Source organism: Clavelina lepadiformis, chromosome 4, assembly GCF_947623445.1.
Source record: "Clavelina lepadiformis chromosome 4, kaClaLepa1.1, whole genome shotgun sequence".
NCBI lineage: Eukaryota > Metazoa > Chordata > Ascidiacea > Aplousobranchia > Clavelinidae > Clavelina > Clavelina lepadiformis.
Genome location: NC_135243.1, coordinates 21,222,294 through 21,238,068, shown reverse-complemented (window position 1 = coordinate 21,238,068; position 15,775 = coordinate 21,222,294). Strand labels below are relative to the sequence as shown.

The 15,775-nt window shown below is 34.8% G+C and overlaps 2 protein-coding genes and 1 long non-coding RNA gene across 4 annotated transcripts; 2 read left to right on the top strand and 1 right to left on the bottom strand.

Moving 5' to 3' along the window:
- Window positions 1–262: 262 nt before the first annotated feature.
- Window positions 263–4,674, bottom strand: LOC143453134 (cochlin-like). 2 transcript variants are annotated; one of them, XM_076954297.1, is made up of 4 exons: window positions 4,529–4,674; window positions 3,841–4,033; window positions 1,062–1,202; window positions 263–853 (listed from the first exon to the last, which is right to left on the bottom strand). In XM_076954297.1, exons 2-3 carry the CDS (start codon window positions 3,992–3,994, stop codon window positions 1,066–1,068), a joined length of 291 nt encoding a protein of 96 aa, XP_076810412.1. In that variant the 5' UTR covers window positions 3,995–4,033; window positions 4,529–4,674; the 3' UTR covers window positions 263–853; window positions 1,062–1,065. The 2 variants fall into 2 exon arrangements, with proteins under 2 accessions (XP_076810412.1, XP_076810411.1); XM_076954296.1 differs by having other exon boundaries at window positions 4,533–4,672.
- A 3,414-nt stretch (window positions 4,675–8,088) lies between these two features.
- On the top strand, window positions 8,089–10,948 carry LOC143453236 (uncharacterized). The gene is made up of 2 exons (XR_013115142.1): window positions 8,089–9,110; window positions 9,205–10,948. It is a non-coding gene; the product is annotated as an uncharacterized LOC143453236 (long non-coding RNA).
- Window positions 10,949–12,624: 1,676 nt separating this feature from the next.
- Window positions 12,625–14,874, top strand: LOC143452575 (uncharacterized). Its single transcript, XM_076953604.1, has 5 exons — window positions 12,625–13,053; window positions 13,239–13,373; window positions 13,601–13,911; window positions 14,045–14,247; window positions 14,396–14,874. Exons 2-5 carry the CDS (start codon window positions 13,263–13,265, stop codon window positions 14,581–14,583), a joined length of 813 nt encoding a protein of 270 aa, XP_076809719.1. The 5' UTR covers window positions 12,625–13,053; window positions 13,239–13,262; the 3' UTR covers window positions 14,584–14,874.
- The last annotated feature ends 901 nt before the right edge of the window (window positions 14,875–15,775 follow it).

The following is a 15,775-nucleotide window of genomic DNA, read 5'->3' as shown; positions in this document are numbered from 1 at the left end:
TTTAGGCAAATAATAATCTCAACGAAAATGCCGCCATCGTAAAACGAATTGCGCGGGACCAAATACGTCAAATTGAGCCGGATATTTAGTTACAATGAGTTAAATTACAGTTTTTACAAACTTGTAATGTCGTGAACGTAATAAAAATATCGCATAAGATCTTTTCGTAATAGCTATCTATGAACGAAGTTATAAAATTGCCTTCGGAACAAGCAACACGACCAGTTTGACTTCTAGATTCATTCGTTTTTAATTAAAAACATTTAACTTGATCTGCAATTTTATTTGTCATGGTTTGCAAGCAGTGCATTTACATTTATAACTGCGTATGAAGGTAGCGTATAATACTAAATAGTAAATAATATTGCATTCTGTTAGCATATTTATATTTTTATATAGTAAACTTACTTTACACATGACTATATAGTAAAATGCTAAATACATAATTTTTTATAGGTTAAGTTTTCAAGATTAAAGTTCTTGGTTGCTAGTCAATCGTTCATTAACGCAATAAAATCACACTTTCATTTGTTCGGGTGTTGATCGCAACATAGTTGCAAATACTTCATACATTAAAAGTAAAAGTATACTGTACACTATATGCAAGTTAAAGTTACAAATTCAAAAGCAGCAAAGCCAGATAAGGCATAAGTAAAATGTCGCTTGGTCTGATATCAGAATATCAGCACTCTAAAATGAATGCAAAGTTTCCAGTGTGTATTACACACTTATTGAAAAACTTAATGACAAACAGTTTCTTTCTAGAACGTGGTAAACAGACAATATTGCTGAAAGTTTTAGGCATAATTATGTTGATTGTCAGAGACTAGCAGTGATGGGTTGATCTGTAAATCTGTAACATAAAATAAAATAAAATAAAATAGCGAAAAAAAAACAAATTCATGAGCAACTAAATTTATCGTGTTTGCCAATTTATTTATAGCATTTCAAACTGTTATTATCACAACTTTTTTTGGAGTTTATGTTTGCACTTTTCAAAAACTACACACATTCATCTTCAACGTTACACAGCATTTACAACTAACACACGTTTGCCTTACACATTCAAACGTTTAAAGCTGTCCAACTCTGATACCCTCTTGTTCCCAAGCGTTGAACTCTCTGCTTGTCACCATTTCGTTTATTTCCTTTGAGATTGGCTTGACCTCCCGTCACGTACACTACAAATGAACCGCCATCATCTGTAAAACACAGTTTTCACATGTTTTGACACTCGTACTATTAATTAATACAATTAAATAATGGATATAATCAATTAATTAATTATTATTGATAAACTATAATTAAAGTGAGGAGGCAAGTCCAGAAACAAGTTGATCTCATATGCAAGAACACTATTAACTGGACAATCTTATGAACTATTTTTGAAAAGTAATATTGGTGGTTGGGTAGTTATCGGCAAAAGAAAACCGCAAAAAGTCTCAGTTTTTAGCCTTCGTTGTGACGTAGATGACGGCTCTTGTTATGTCATTGATTTGTCCAGTTGCTTGACAACATGTTGCTTTTCTTGTGCGGTAGTCAACTGAAGTCAAAAGTGTAGGTCATTGGAGTCCAGCCTAATTCCAATTAAGCGACGAATTTAGCAAATTAAAGCGTTGTAACTGAATAAATTACGATTGTTTTAATCATAAAAAATTCGGTATTCCAATCATTTGCGTCCACGAAGTTACGGTATCCTTTGGATTGCAAAGGCAATCCGTCAAACCGGTACCGTACTGGTTGCCGTGGTTGGCTATAAGCTATCACCTATCAAGGTATTTGCAGTTAGTGCAACCTATACAGCTGTTACAGATGCATACGTGAAATATAGTATAGGTAAGGCAAAATTTATGAATTAGCAAAAGTTGTGTGTGATTACCTATGACATCACAAAAGCCTTCATTTACATCCCAATTAAGGCTTTTGTGATTTTCTTTTGCTTATAAGGTACCTGTACCGAATAAGGCCCACCTAACACTTTTTTGAAAATAACTCAAGAACCATAAATGAGAATAGACTGAAAAATCGTATTGTATTAGTGAGGGTATATGACTACAACATATTCAAACCACAATAACTGACAAGCCCTCAAAAAAATTTTATAAAGAAATTAAAAATTCCAAAAAATGGGCCTTATTAGGAGCATAGGCTCCTAATAAGGCCCACCAATTTTGTGAATATTTTGATTCAAAACATAGTAATAGACAACATATAACATTATTAGAAATTTCACATTTTAAGTTGTACAAATATTTAAAAAAATTCCACTAGGCGCATCAAAGTAATTGCAACAATTTGCCAACTGATGACTGGAACCACTCTTGAAGTCTGGACATCAATTAGCCAAGCATCTTGTATGGGCCTTATTAGGCGCATGTGGCATCCACGAAAAAAACGTCACATTTTTTCATCAGAAAAGTTTTAGCAAAAAAAAGTGCATTATCCTTTTCATTACTAAGTTGGTTGTTACATGAAAACTTCAGCCGGCAGACAACAGTTCATTTAACCGGCCAAATTCTCACTTACTTTTTTTCTAAATTAACAAAACCACCTTAACTGCAAGTATCAAATTTTTGTTGTGCTCTAGCAAATCGGTTGATCACGTGACAAGGATGAAATCTGGTAAACCATCATGAATTTATATTAGTTTTTATGTAGGGACAAAATCTTTTATTTATTTGCACGGGTTTGCGAAATATGAGCAATGGGCCTTATTAGGGACCGGGCCTTATTCGGTACAGGTACCTTATAATTACCTAACCAATAATTATTTTTAAAGCACTTTTTTGCAGAGTATTCAGCGAGTGGAGTTCTTTATGGACTTAACACTTTAACTGAAGTTTCTAAATTTCTAACGTTATTAAAAAACAAACCTTTGCAAAATGCAACACAAACTAAATTTATGTATAAAAGAAATTTCCAGATTAATGTATAACTTTTTATTGTTCCAGCGTGAATTCCAGCACAACAAATCGAAGAATTCTGTCGGTACAAATCGGTTCCCCACGGGCTGCCACTAGCTTTGGCACATCCAGATGGACAGAAAACTGCCAACGAAGTTTGAGAACGAAATTTTTTAACTTCATCGTGTTTGAGCATTTTATTTTATAACAATCGCTAGCTAAACAAAATACTTAAAATTAATCGTGAGTTTTACCACAATTTTTAGCTTTAATGTAACTACACTAATTAAGTATATTGGTGTTGTTTAGCTTTTTTTGCTTATAAACGTCAAAGTTATACAGTAGGCTTAATTGTATATTTTATATTTTTTGAGGTGATGTATAGTGCAATAAAAAACCTTCTAATTTTTCAATAAACTGGAATGAATAATAACGTTCTCCACAGCGGCTTCTACAGCCATTCCTTCCAACGGCAGGATAAAAATCGTGCCCTGACTAATGTTTCAGTATGGTTACGCCACCATTTTCGTCCAAAAACGTTAATCAATTAGTTTAAATAAATTTTTTGTATTCACTCAACAAAACTATTAGCCATTTTTATCTTATAGGAAAAAGGATTTATTTCTTGAAATTCTGCAAAGAAATGCAAATAAACTTTTGATATAAAGTATGAAATGTTATTCTTCACAAACAAATATTAAACAAATACGCTTTTACAAGAAATGCGTTCTTGATTACATTTTATTCTAATCGGACATTTTTATGTATGGAATTTTGCTAAGATACTGATTTTTTTAAAGCATATTTACAGGTCAGAAGCCAAATTTTTTTTCAAAATTTGTAGGCTAATAAGTAATCTATATCTAATTAGAATTTACATAAAACAGGATAAATGTAAAGAAAAATAAATTTTCGCATACCCAACTGAACAACTCACTTTTAATTCTTCCATCATGGCTGGCAGCTTTGCAAATCGGCGAATTGGAAGAATAAGTCGCATTTCCAAAAATACATCTTTTCTCATTTAAGCATCCTGGTGGACACAAAACTTTGGCAAACTTTTGGTTGTCAAGTATCCAGAAGTAATACATTTTATTTCCTACAGAAAATTGAGATCGGTTCCTATTGACCTTATAAAAAAAATATCGGAAATACATTTTAACTTCGTCTTTGCTATAATTTGTAAATTAGTGGAAAGTTTCACTAGTTTAATTATAGAAAGTATTGATCGATACGTTTTGGGTAGAGTTGACAAAAGTTTTATTATAATACATTTACCAAATGTTTCCATTTCCATTTTTGAGAAATTATGTTTTAATTACCATTGACGATAAAGTGAGGACATTGCTTTTTTTAGCTAAAATAAATTTATAAAAACTTACACAGTTAATCAGTTACCAGCAGTAAGTCCGAGAAACAGTAGAATTAAACACACTTTAACCAAAAATTTTTCGATGCTTTTAACAATAATTCTTATAATTGTTTAATAAACATCACCTAATTTTATTCGTAAGAAAAGTGATTTTAAAAATAAAGTTATGCTCGTAAAATAGATATTCAGAATATTGTACATACAAAAAGAATTTAAATAACGTAGAGGTATACATAATCAAAAATGCACGTACTTACACGTAATGGAGTAGTCTGAAACAACTGTCAACTTGGCTGTTGACTTTACCCTATACCAGGGGTGGCCAGACCTGCTTCATGCTCGAGCCGCATATAACAAATTCCAGTTTTAAAAGAGCCACAACACAAAACAATAAAAAACACGAATTTATTCACTTACAAAGAAGTGTAGCTATTGATAAACATTAGTGCTGCGTGGTGATACTATGAGTCTCCACCTGGGCTTCACCAACTCTTTTTGCAATTTACAATTATTAGTATAACCGTAACCAAGACTTAAAACTAGGTCAGCCCTGACGTACAGCTTCAATCTGATAGTTTACTTAACTACAGTGTACAAGTTAGCACACTTCTGTACAATAATGTACTTTTTGGAGTGTAATTTGATTATTACTAACAATGAGTCCATTGTTACTACGTCTGATAGAACGCATTGTTTCATAATCTGATCAAACAACTCGTCTAGACCGGGAAAATGCATGTCTAATTCAACAATGCTAATTCAAAAGAGCCGCAGTCAAAGGCTCAAAGAGCCGCATGCGGCTCGAGAGCCGCAGTTTGGCCACCCCTGCCCTATACTATATTATATAAGTGCTTTCAGACGTGTTGCTTTGCTATAATCATTATTCTCCTAATCAAATATATCCCGTGCCTTGCAGGCATATAACTTGAAGATAGCTTTTCAGATGATTCATAATTTTGTGTTTGCAGAAGTATTTGCAACCCAGCAATCAATCGGTTTATAAACCAAAATTCCAATTAAACGAGCTGTTCAAAACGAAGTACGGGATACCGGTGTCATTAAGTGTGTGTCGCTTTAGCCAATAACATGACAAAAACCTTTGAGTAATCGCAGCGTCTTGTCAGCAAAAACTCTTAGTTCAAGCATAATTAATGCAGAGCTCCTGTTATGCATATAGGTAAATTGTACTAAACTTTTCTTTGTTTTTAAACTTGAAAATAGTTGACCAAAACCGAAGAATATAAGAGATAACGCATATAAAAATATATATTTACTTTAAACACCATTCCGAACTGTTATTAAATAGATATGAAATAAGCCTTGATATTTCCTGAATCAAAAGCCACATAGTGCAATTTTTGAGAAAATATTGTTGATGATGGAAAAATAGCGTAAATTAAATGGATATTGTAATGTTATTCACAAAATTGAAGTCAAAGAACTTTCTAGTTTAACTTCTTTATTTTGTGGGCATTTCCATGACAGTTTGCTTTGATTTAAGCGTTGAGCTGATATACTCTTTACAAGACCACAAACCGTCTATACCAGACTTCGTGCCGAATACCATAATTTGTTTGACGTCGCTCACCTGTGATAAAGGTGTTTTGATGGTACATTTGTTTACAGTAAATTAAAAGCAGATTTACTCTGTGTGAAGATGTATGCCGTTATCGTAGCGTTCATAGTTTTTTTTCTGAGGCAATGGCTTAGACTGACATATATGTCAACCAAGCTTAATTGAACTTTCAAGGCATTAACCGCGAACGCGTCATGTTTTTGAAATTGTTTTTAATTAATTAATGCAAAGACAGCATATATAATGAGATTATAAGATACGTAACATAATTGCCACCATTATAAGTTAGGAATTATGCGTCGTGAACGTGAATTGTTTAGGACTTATTTTCCATTTTGTTGCTCTATCAAAATTTAAAGCATTACTGCGGAAAATATTGACAAAAATACTTTAAACATGTAAAAAGTTTGTAACTAATTCTTTGAAATGAAGTTAAAACAAATAGATATATGATCCAACACATAACACTCATAATTGTAAAGCTTATTTTGCACTTGTTAGAGTTGAGAATACGCATCCATTGAATGTTTTTAAAATAAACTGCTAAACGTTATTGTACTGTATTATATATATATTTACCGATCCAGGCATATGTATTACACACGTTAGTTAAATAGCTGTAACACTGTTACATTTGATAACTTCATGGCTTTTAGGGTTTATTATCAAATGTTTTCATCAAATCCTTATTGCAAGTTTGCAACAAAAGTTTAGGTAATATGTTCACTATAATTTTGTTTCTGTTTATGGCAATGACTTTTCATCAACATTTTCATTTCACAACCACACATTTCATTAGGTTGATATTTGCAAAACAAAACCAGTATCTTTATTTCTTTAATTCAATTTGCAATAAAAGTTTAAGTTAAAGCTATACTATACTTTGTTTCTAAAAAAGATGTTCTTTGAAAACGTAACATTTGATTTCAAGTTAGTTATGAAAATTATTAAAATTTTATTATATTTTTTAAGAAAAAGCGCAGAACGTTTATAAGTTAGGTCGACATATCAATGAATAAAAGGTTTAATGCTGATAAAGAAGGTTTCTCGCTTACATGTGGGTGATTAACAACGGCTGTTGTTTGAAGCAACAATGCCTAAATCATGGAAACCGTTTTTTGTACTCAATAATAATTTGTCAAATAAAGCGGGATGCTTGGTTCAAATATGATTCATCTTTAAGCTACAACAACTTGAGCAAAATTAAATAAATTAAAATAAATTCAAAAGTAATTTCATATGCAGCTTTTCAGCAATTGCCTTCAGCGCAAGCAACACAACATGTTTACGATTAAGGAGATAACTTTTTTGTCGTGAGTACGATGGAGTTGTGATTGTCATCACGATATCATGACATTGTCATCAGCGCGTTTTTATTTAACGATAAGTTGTTTGTTTTATATCTGATAGTAGTGTACTTCATTTAGTTTATTAAAAAAAAGCTTTTATCATGTCGAATTATATTTAAATTAAGATTGTAGTTGCAACAGTTATTTTCAATCGCAAACACGAAATTATGTTTATCGATGGATTATTGTTTAATGTTTTGCGTTACCAAGATAAAAGAAAATATCCTAAGTAAAAAATCAAAATAAATAAAAAAGGAAACCGAAGAAGTTTGGATTCGGGACAAAGAACATTTTAATCAGTTTTCTGTTTATAAAATGAGAAATGATTTAAAGTCGTACATGCGTTGACGAATCTAATGCGCGCTCAGTGAGCTTTACGTTTTACATATCTTATATAATATTTACAGTTAAACGACATGAAGCAACGTGGGAATGCTAACAAAATATCCGTATACAGTATTTTACCAATCAACTTTTCAGTCAGAACGTATAATAAATGCGGCCACTTGCCTTTGCTTAAGAGCTGTACATACGTAGTTTGACATGTTACGAAGTAACTTTTACAAATCCGTTCCGTAAAGAGAAAATATTCAGCATCAAATGCGCAATGAAAAACAATTAAGAACAAGAATAAATAGACAAGTTGCTACCATAAATATTTTCGCTCCGAAAAAACTTACTTAATTGCCCCCACTTGCGGAAAAATTTTTTAAAAGCCAGAGCGCAGCTTATTGGAGGGGAAGGACTGTTACGTTGTTTTCCACTTGATTTGTCATTCCACAGTCTTGTCTGCCTCCGGGCCGAAGCGCTTGTCGATTTCGCTGCGCCTTGTCTGTTGCTAGATCAAGTGATGATTACATTCTACCGATACCAGTACTGCTGCGTAGACGTGCCTAGTTTTTACCGTTTTGAAATACAATGTTATGGTTAACTGCAGGTTTATTCGAACCAACAATAAGAAAATGCCGGTAACATTTGGCGAGCAAGGCTGGACCTGCAGTTTAAAAATGTGTATAAAAAGATTAATCTGGACCAGATTTTATCTACGATGAATTTTTTTACCCTCCTCCGAAGTTTGAACTTGGAGAAAGTTTTATCTCGTTTTTATCCACGTTTGAAAGTTTCTGCGACAGTGTGGACGCAACAGCAGCTGCTCGAAAACATGCTTTTATGCTGAATTTACCAGAAGAGGTGAAGTTGGAAATGAAATGCAATGGTGCAAAAGTAGGTACCATGAACTATGAAGAACTAAAGTCCAAAGCTGGGAAGTTGCTTGTTGCTCACTTCGATGTAACAAGGCCAAACAACAGCTTATACAAAGAATCCAATTAAGCTCTAGGTGAAACGAATCGAAGTTACGTCAACGCCCTTGTCAATTTGGGAGCAAGTGCATACCCGAAACCAGAAGATTAAGGCACGAAGAATGACATCTAGTATAACGCTTTAATAGCTGGCCTGCATAACGAACATGAAGCAGAAAGGCTGGTCGCAACATTGAGGAACAAGGTCCAAAGTTTCTAGATGCTATCGAAAAGCTATTAATGATGAAAACTGCGCATGCGCTACAGCACGTTTCCACAATACAGACCATAAAGCAAGTCCCATAATTTTGGGAAGAAATGACACAATGATCAAGGATCTGCGGCAGGAAGTTGACACCTTGCGTGAGCCACTATAGGAGATATCGCGGACGTCTCGTCTTAACCATAATCATCCCTTTCGCCCACGGCAATCACGCACGTGTTTCATATGCAAAGAAATAGAACGCATCAGACGATATTGTCTCCAACATAACCGCCAGGAAAGCGACAACGGGGCGGTCACAATTGTCCGCCCCTGAATCTGTCACCACAAACAAAACGAGAATCGGTTACTTACAAGATACAGACCGTCTTTGCAGAACAATATAGGTACGTTAACGTCGTCATTAATGGTAAGCCCTTATTTGCGCTTGTTGACACTGGTGCATCAATTACCGTCATATAACATTTCACTTTCCAACAGTGTTCCGCTCAAGATTTGAAAGACTGCCCTTCAAATGTTCGATTTCTTGGCGCATCGGAACCGTTATCGCGATGGCAAGAAAATCAAAGTTAAACTTCACCGTTGCTGGAACAGAGGCCACTCGCGACGTTTTTGTCTCGTCGGAGTCTTGCATTCTGGGTTTGGATTTTCTTCAAAACCATTGTTGCATCGTTGACTATGATGTGATGACATTCAAGGCTGGTGGAGGTGTCACGGGATTATTTTTATGCACCCGTTTTATAGCAATCACAATGTACACTGTTTTTCGGAACGCCTTTTATTGATTATTTTAGTCGGATGTGTTTTTTCGTTGTGTCATTTTTATGTTTATGTATGTTTGTTTTATTTCATTGTTATTCGTATTAACTTAGTCATTTTTATGCTCACGATCCGCTCATCTGATCCGCGGTATTATACTTGTTTATATGCACACGTGTTTTTTAATCGATCTCTGTTGACGTCTCGTCTCGCTACCCCGAGGGCCTAATTAGTATTTAGCGTCTCACGTTGGTTCTCTCATTAAGTGGAATTTGTTTTGTTGTGGTGTTGCGCTCGGCTATGAAGTGCTGGGCGAGTGTTGATTTCAGTTAAGTTTGGGTTTTATAAAAGTAAGAGGATGTTTTTATCGAAGAATATTCTATTAAAATTTAGTGAGCCGAAAGAGCTAATTGACTAGCTGTCAAGCGGGAACTTTCCTGGCTAAGGAAAAAGTTCGGTTACAGAGGAACATTACCGCTGTTGAGAGAACCAAGACTTCACTGAAGCCCACGTCGACCTATTCGTTACCCTGACGTCGAAACGTATTAATTGTTTATTTGTGTAATGCTTAATTTTTTGTCTTTGACTACTTTCCTATTATTTGCGTTTTAAATATCACAGTTTCAAGTATGGTTGTATTTTCTTCGTATCCGTTTATCTACGGCCTATTTGAGCAATCGATCACACGTTTTTATATTTTTTTAGTGTTATTTGCATGAAGCGTAAATTATAACGCACCGATACTCTTTATTGTGTATGTGCTATTATGTTGATATAGTTATCATATGTTTAAATTTCTTTTATAACTAGTTTTATTTAATTTTGCTGTGGTTTGCAATGCAATGTTTGTGTTTACATTATCTGTATCGAAAGGCTGTATACCTTGATTTTCGTTTTTTTTTATTGTTGTGAGAATCGTAGTTTTTGTAACTAGTGCACCATTTTGGTGTGTGTAAAGATTCATGTCTGTAAACCTTTGCTACGTGGCCCACTATAGTATACGTAGTTTGTTCCAAAATTCACAAATTTATCTGGATAACAAAAGTAATGGCTGTTGCTTCGTTATTATATTGTAGTTTGTCGTTGTTTAACCATATACTTAGCCTATAGCCCTATAGCCTGTTATGCTGATTGTTTTTCAAACAATGCCAGAGTGAAATTTATTGGAGGGGAAGGACTGTTACGTTGTTTTCCACTTGATTTGTCATTCCGCAGTCTTGTCTGCCTCCGGGCCGAAGCGCTTGTCGATTTCGCTGCGCCTTGTCTGTTGCTAGATCAAGTGATGATCACATTCTACTCATACCAGTACTGCTGTATAGACGTGCCTAGTTTTTACCGTTTTGAAATACAATCTTATAGTTATTCGAACCAGCAATAAGAAAAGGCCGGTAACATGTGTAACCTCTCGTTACGTTTAAATGTTGACTTAATTGTTTTGATATAAATAAGAATAAATAAAAATGATTTCCGGAAAAATCAAGCTGATACGTGCTGTATCAGCTTGTTACACTGTTACATACTGTTCCAAGTCAAAAATGTATCCAAGAATCGACTCTCTGCTTTTAACAACGTCGCCTAGTAAAAGCTAATTTTAACAACTGGTAGGAAGCGGTTGCGTTTGCTTACGGAATGCGATCACTGCTCGGCAACAGTGTTACACCAGAGCAAACAAGCTTCTTCTACAAAATAAACAAGCTGCAAGCACTATGACTATATGGATAGCTTGTGACTAGCATGACACTTCACGCACATTCACACAATGTTGTTGAGTCACGCTTGGATAAGCAAAGGTGGCTGGAACCATATGGCAAGCAATGAAGCAAACCTATGGCTGGAAACTTGATTTGGAAGTGCGGTTGCGCGTGTGTGCGACGATTGATGCGAAAGGTCATTGCTTCGTATCGATTTCATTCCGGTGCGCAAACACCTTTATTTTATTTCGACAGCACATAAACTGAACGTGTCATTAAATAATTTATAAAAGCAAGGATGACATGAACACTTTATCCCGAAAGATTATAGAAAAAAAGCAGCTGGAGAGAAATGTTTGCAGCAATATTAGAGTTCAAGGTGTGCAGTAGGTTACTTATTGAGACTATCATAAAGAAGATTAAATAAAACAGTATATATTTGGTAATAATGTTGTCAAACACGGAACCCAAGACCAAAGCACGCCTTTAAATGCTGAGGTTTTCAGAGAACGCATTCGGTATGAGTCTGCAAATCTGTAACGACATAATGGTAGTTTGCTTTTAGAAACTTTTAACAAAGAGGAAATGATGTGATGAACAGCAGATGAATCTCTTCAATAGAATCATAACTTGTACTGTTTAAAGCAGTTGATGTGATAACAACTTCCAAATTATATGAACGAACATTAATGATTGTTCATCACTTATGCAAGCGACATAGTGTTTATAAGCATGGCGTTCATTAGTCCAGACCAGGTAAAATTCACGCAAAACTCTATCAAAGCAAGTTTTAAATACGGCGATGGATACGTGAATGACCTCATTCGACAAATAGCAAGAAAGGACACTGACGTTGAAGACATTAGCAAGATCCGCGTTTATACAAGGAATGGGACGTATTACATGTAAAAAACTGTTAATTGTAAAAAGTTTGTGTATGCCTTTAAGAGGCTCCAATTGCCAAATATTCAATTAACATTCATTCTTATATTTTGTTTCACAAAAATGTCTTTATTTTATTTGCAAGTTTTACTCTCATTTTTATTTTATGACACGGCAATGATAATCATATTCCATTCGACGATCTAACGCTTAAAATAAATCCGATTCAAAATTTAGAATTTCTGTAGAAACTCTAGAATAGAACTGACAAGAAATGACACGGTTTTCATCGGCTGAATTGACAGCTGAAAACTATGCAAGTAAAGTAATCTCTATTATGCCTTTTTCTAATTGAGAAATTTATTGTGTTGTATAAGAGAAATAAGATTCAACCAGAGGCGTGTTTTGCACACAGCGCGTTGCACGCGAAGCTTTCTTTTGTATAACCTTTGTATAGCATCTGCACACGTCAGCAAAATTATGGCTACTAGGAAAGGTAGTGGGTTTGTTGTTGTACATCCTAGGCAGGGATTCTTGGTTAGTTGTTTATGGTTATGGGGATAATACCCGGGGACCTGAAAAAATGACCTTTCAAAATTTTTGTTCTCAACCATAAAGGCACGTAATGGAAAGATTTAGGGCGTAGTAATGTTTCAATATTCAGTCTGAATATTACAGGGTGCATAAGCGAACTGTAAGTCAAAAGAAATTTTAGAAAAAAGTATAGTAAAGAAAAGCAAGAATTTCGCTACTTTACACGCCACCAATCACTTCCAGCATATATATGTTTAAAGCATCGACAATCGAAGACTCTATGTGTTCCGAGTTTTGCAACGTTTGGGTCGCTTGAATACCATTGAGATCAACGTGATATTATACAATCCACGGTTGATGAGAAAATTTTCATCGACAAACGGAGGATGTCACGTTAATCTAAGAGGGCGGATTAGTACGACTTATCGCCACTGCCAATGTGTTTGCGGCCACAGTAACCCAGGTAATATACTCATATGAAATGAAATTGATTCATATGAAATGGTTCAAACACTAAACTGCGATAAATGTTGTTGAGTGACTCAAAGCTTTCTTCTTCAAAATTCTGTTAAGTAGTATACGCTCGAATTAAACGTTTCTGCAATAACGTCATAATTAACTGAATTTGTGACTTAACGCCATTACTAGACATTCTTATTGGTGTCTGGGAAGATGGAGGTCAATCATACTGGGGATGTTATACCCATGGGAGTAATTTCGGATAGCGAGAGCGATGACGAATTAGACAGCTTTGTGACAACTTACAACGGCCAGTCAACAAACGTTTGTTTTATTTTATGAAATTTTGTTTGCTGTTATTTTGTGCAAATTGAAAATGGCTATAACAAGCATCACTTTTTCAAAACGTTGCTTTTCATCACAAGGATGGCTCTTTTTAATCGTTTACTCGGCTAACGACAGTTATTAACTAATTTTTGGGTTAGCAATATTAACAGTATTGTATGATGACGTTACAGTAGTTTGCTGTTTTAAGTGACATGATATTTTAGAATTATGGACGTTCATACTCTGAATCACCACAAAGAGCATCATCTACCGGAAGTGGAAATAGTGACACAGTAATGTTGAGTATTCTGGCTGGAGCTGCTGCTATGGCAATCGGGTCTGAAATAGCGTCGTATTTCTCACAGTTTAAAGATCTTAGTCCGATTGAGATAAAGTTCTCACAGAACTCAATCTCCAAACGTTTTCAAGATGGAAAAGATGTCAATTGCACAATCCTGAAGATAGCTGCCGGAAAGCTGGGTGCATCCAGCATTGATCGCATAAGAGTAGTTAAGAAAAATCGGGAGTATTGGAGGTTTGTTATTTGGTGACGTTTCTGCACGAAAACTAACAAACACGGTCACGTGTTTGTTTACAATTGTTTCTTTACTTCGCAAAGGATTGATGATTTTATTTCTTACACGTATAAGTTAATTGTTCATTTTTAGCCTGGATAACCGCAGATTATACGTCTTTCGTGCTTTGCAATTAATGGGAAAGTTAAAAAAGATTGGGGTCCGATTCGCCGATGAGAATTCATCCGAAAGCAGAAATTTTACCACAAACTGCGATGGATGTCACGTGAGGATCAGGGGCGAAAATACATATCGCAATTGCAACTGTGCTGCAGGAAGACAACAACAACTTCCTGGTGAGTATTTCTTAAGTACAGGAGGATGTCCAAATAATCCGCATACCTGTAGCTAGATATTAAAGTTGGTGATAAAAATACAAATTTTAATTTTTGTTATCGGACGATGACGTGTGTTTTTATAAATTAAACATCATCTGTTTGACAGCGTGGTGGAACACAAGATCTCAATCTATCAAGTCAATTCTATCAGTGATGAGACTTACTGTTAACAACTTTGTTAATCCATTTGGATTCAATGAGTCAGGCAACCTTTCTACCGAACAAGAAGAGCAGCTCATTGATTTACGAAACGAACCGTTTTTTCTAGCAATGTTTCCCCAAAAAAAGCTTTGACGAGTTTTGGCTATCTGCTTACCAATCATATTCTATGATCGGTGGCAAAAACCATAAAAATAATTTTACCATTTGCTTCTTCATGGGTCTGTGAATACAGATTTTCTGCTTTGGCAGAAATTAGAAGTAAAAAACGGGAGAGATTTCTTGAAATTGACGACGAAATACGGGTGTGATTGGCAACGACGGAACCTCGTTTCAATCTTATTTGCTCGTAGAAACAGGCGCACTAAATGCATGTGTAACATAAGAGCAGCATTGAACCACAAGTTTAAAACATTAACCACTGCAATCACGAACAGATACATAGTTACAGTAACACTAATAAACCACTATGCTATTGCCCCAGAAGAGACATTTGTTACAAAATGTAAATATTCGCCACGGTAGTGCGCCTTATGTAGACAAAATATTTGACGAAATTTACTAAATAAAAGGGATTACAAAATTATGCCACTGCGTGAAATGTGTGGAAAGGGTCGTGATAACATTATCCATTAATTTTTAAAAGATCTCTCCCGTAACTGGTCGTTATGCACTCAAGCTAAAAAAAGATTAATAGCAAATAAACAAATGCAGTTAATAATTAACGTAAAACGTATACAAGAAGGCTTAGTTCAATTTTAAACATCACAAAGCAGTCTTCGACACCAGATAAGCTTCAAATTAATGTGAAGGTATTGAAAGTGTATGTAGCATTGCAAATGTTGGTTGATATGACCATGAGTAATGTATTAGGACGGTGCGTTATACAGTATGTCAATAGAATAATTGGGTTTATCAGAGTTCTGTATCATACAGGAGAAACCAGAGTTGAAGGAAATAAAAGTTTGTATAAAAGATTGCAACTGTCAAAGCTCTCAAAAACTTCGTTTCAGCAACATTGAAGTTTGTAGAGATAGATTACGCTACAAGTCTAGTGGTAACAAGAAATTGGCCAGAAGTCATTTGGCGTACATAGGGCAAACGAGTAAACAACGTAATACAAAATCTAACAAAAGCCATCCATGTAAAACGACTAAAATGCTGTTTTAACGTTTGTTAAACATATGTACGATAATATTTGCTTCTCAAAGTTAACAAAGTAAATATCGGGTTTTTAAGCCAATTCTCTTTTGTTCTCTTGGAAATTTTATATTAATGCTACGTGCAGGAGTCATTGCATAAGTTTTAAATAGAATTTAAAATGGTG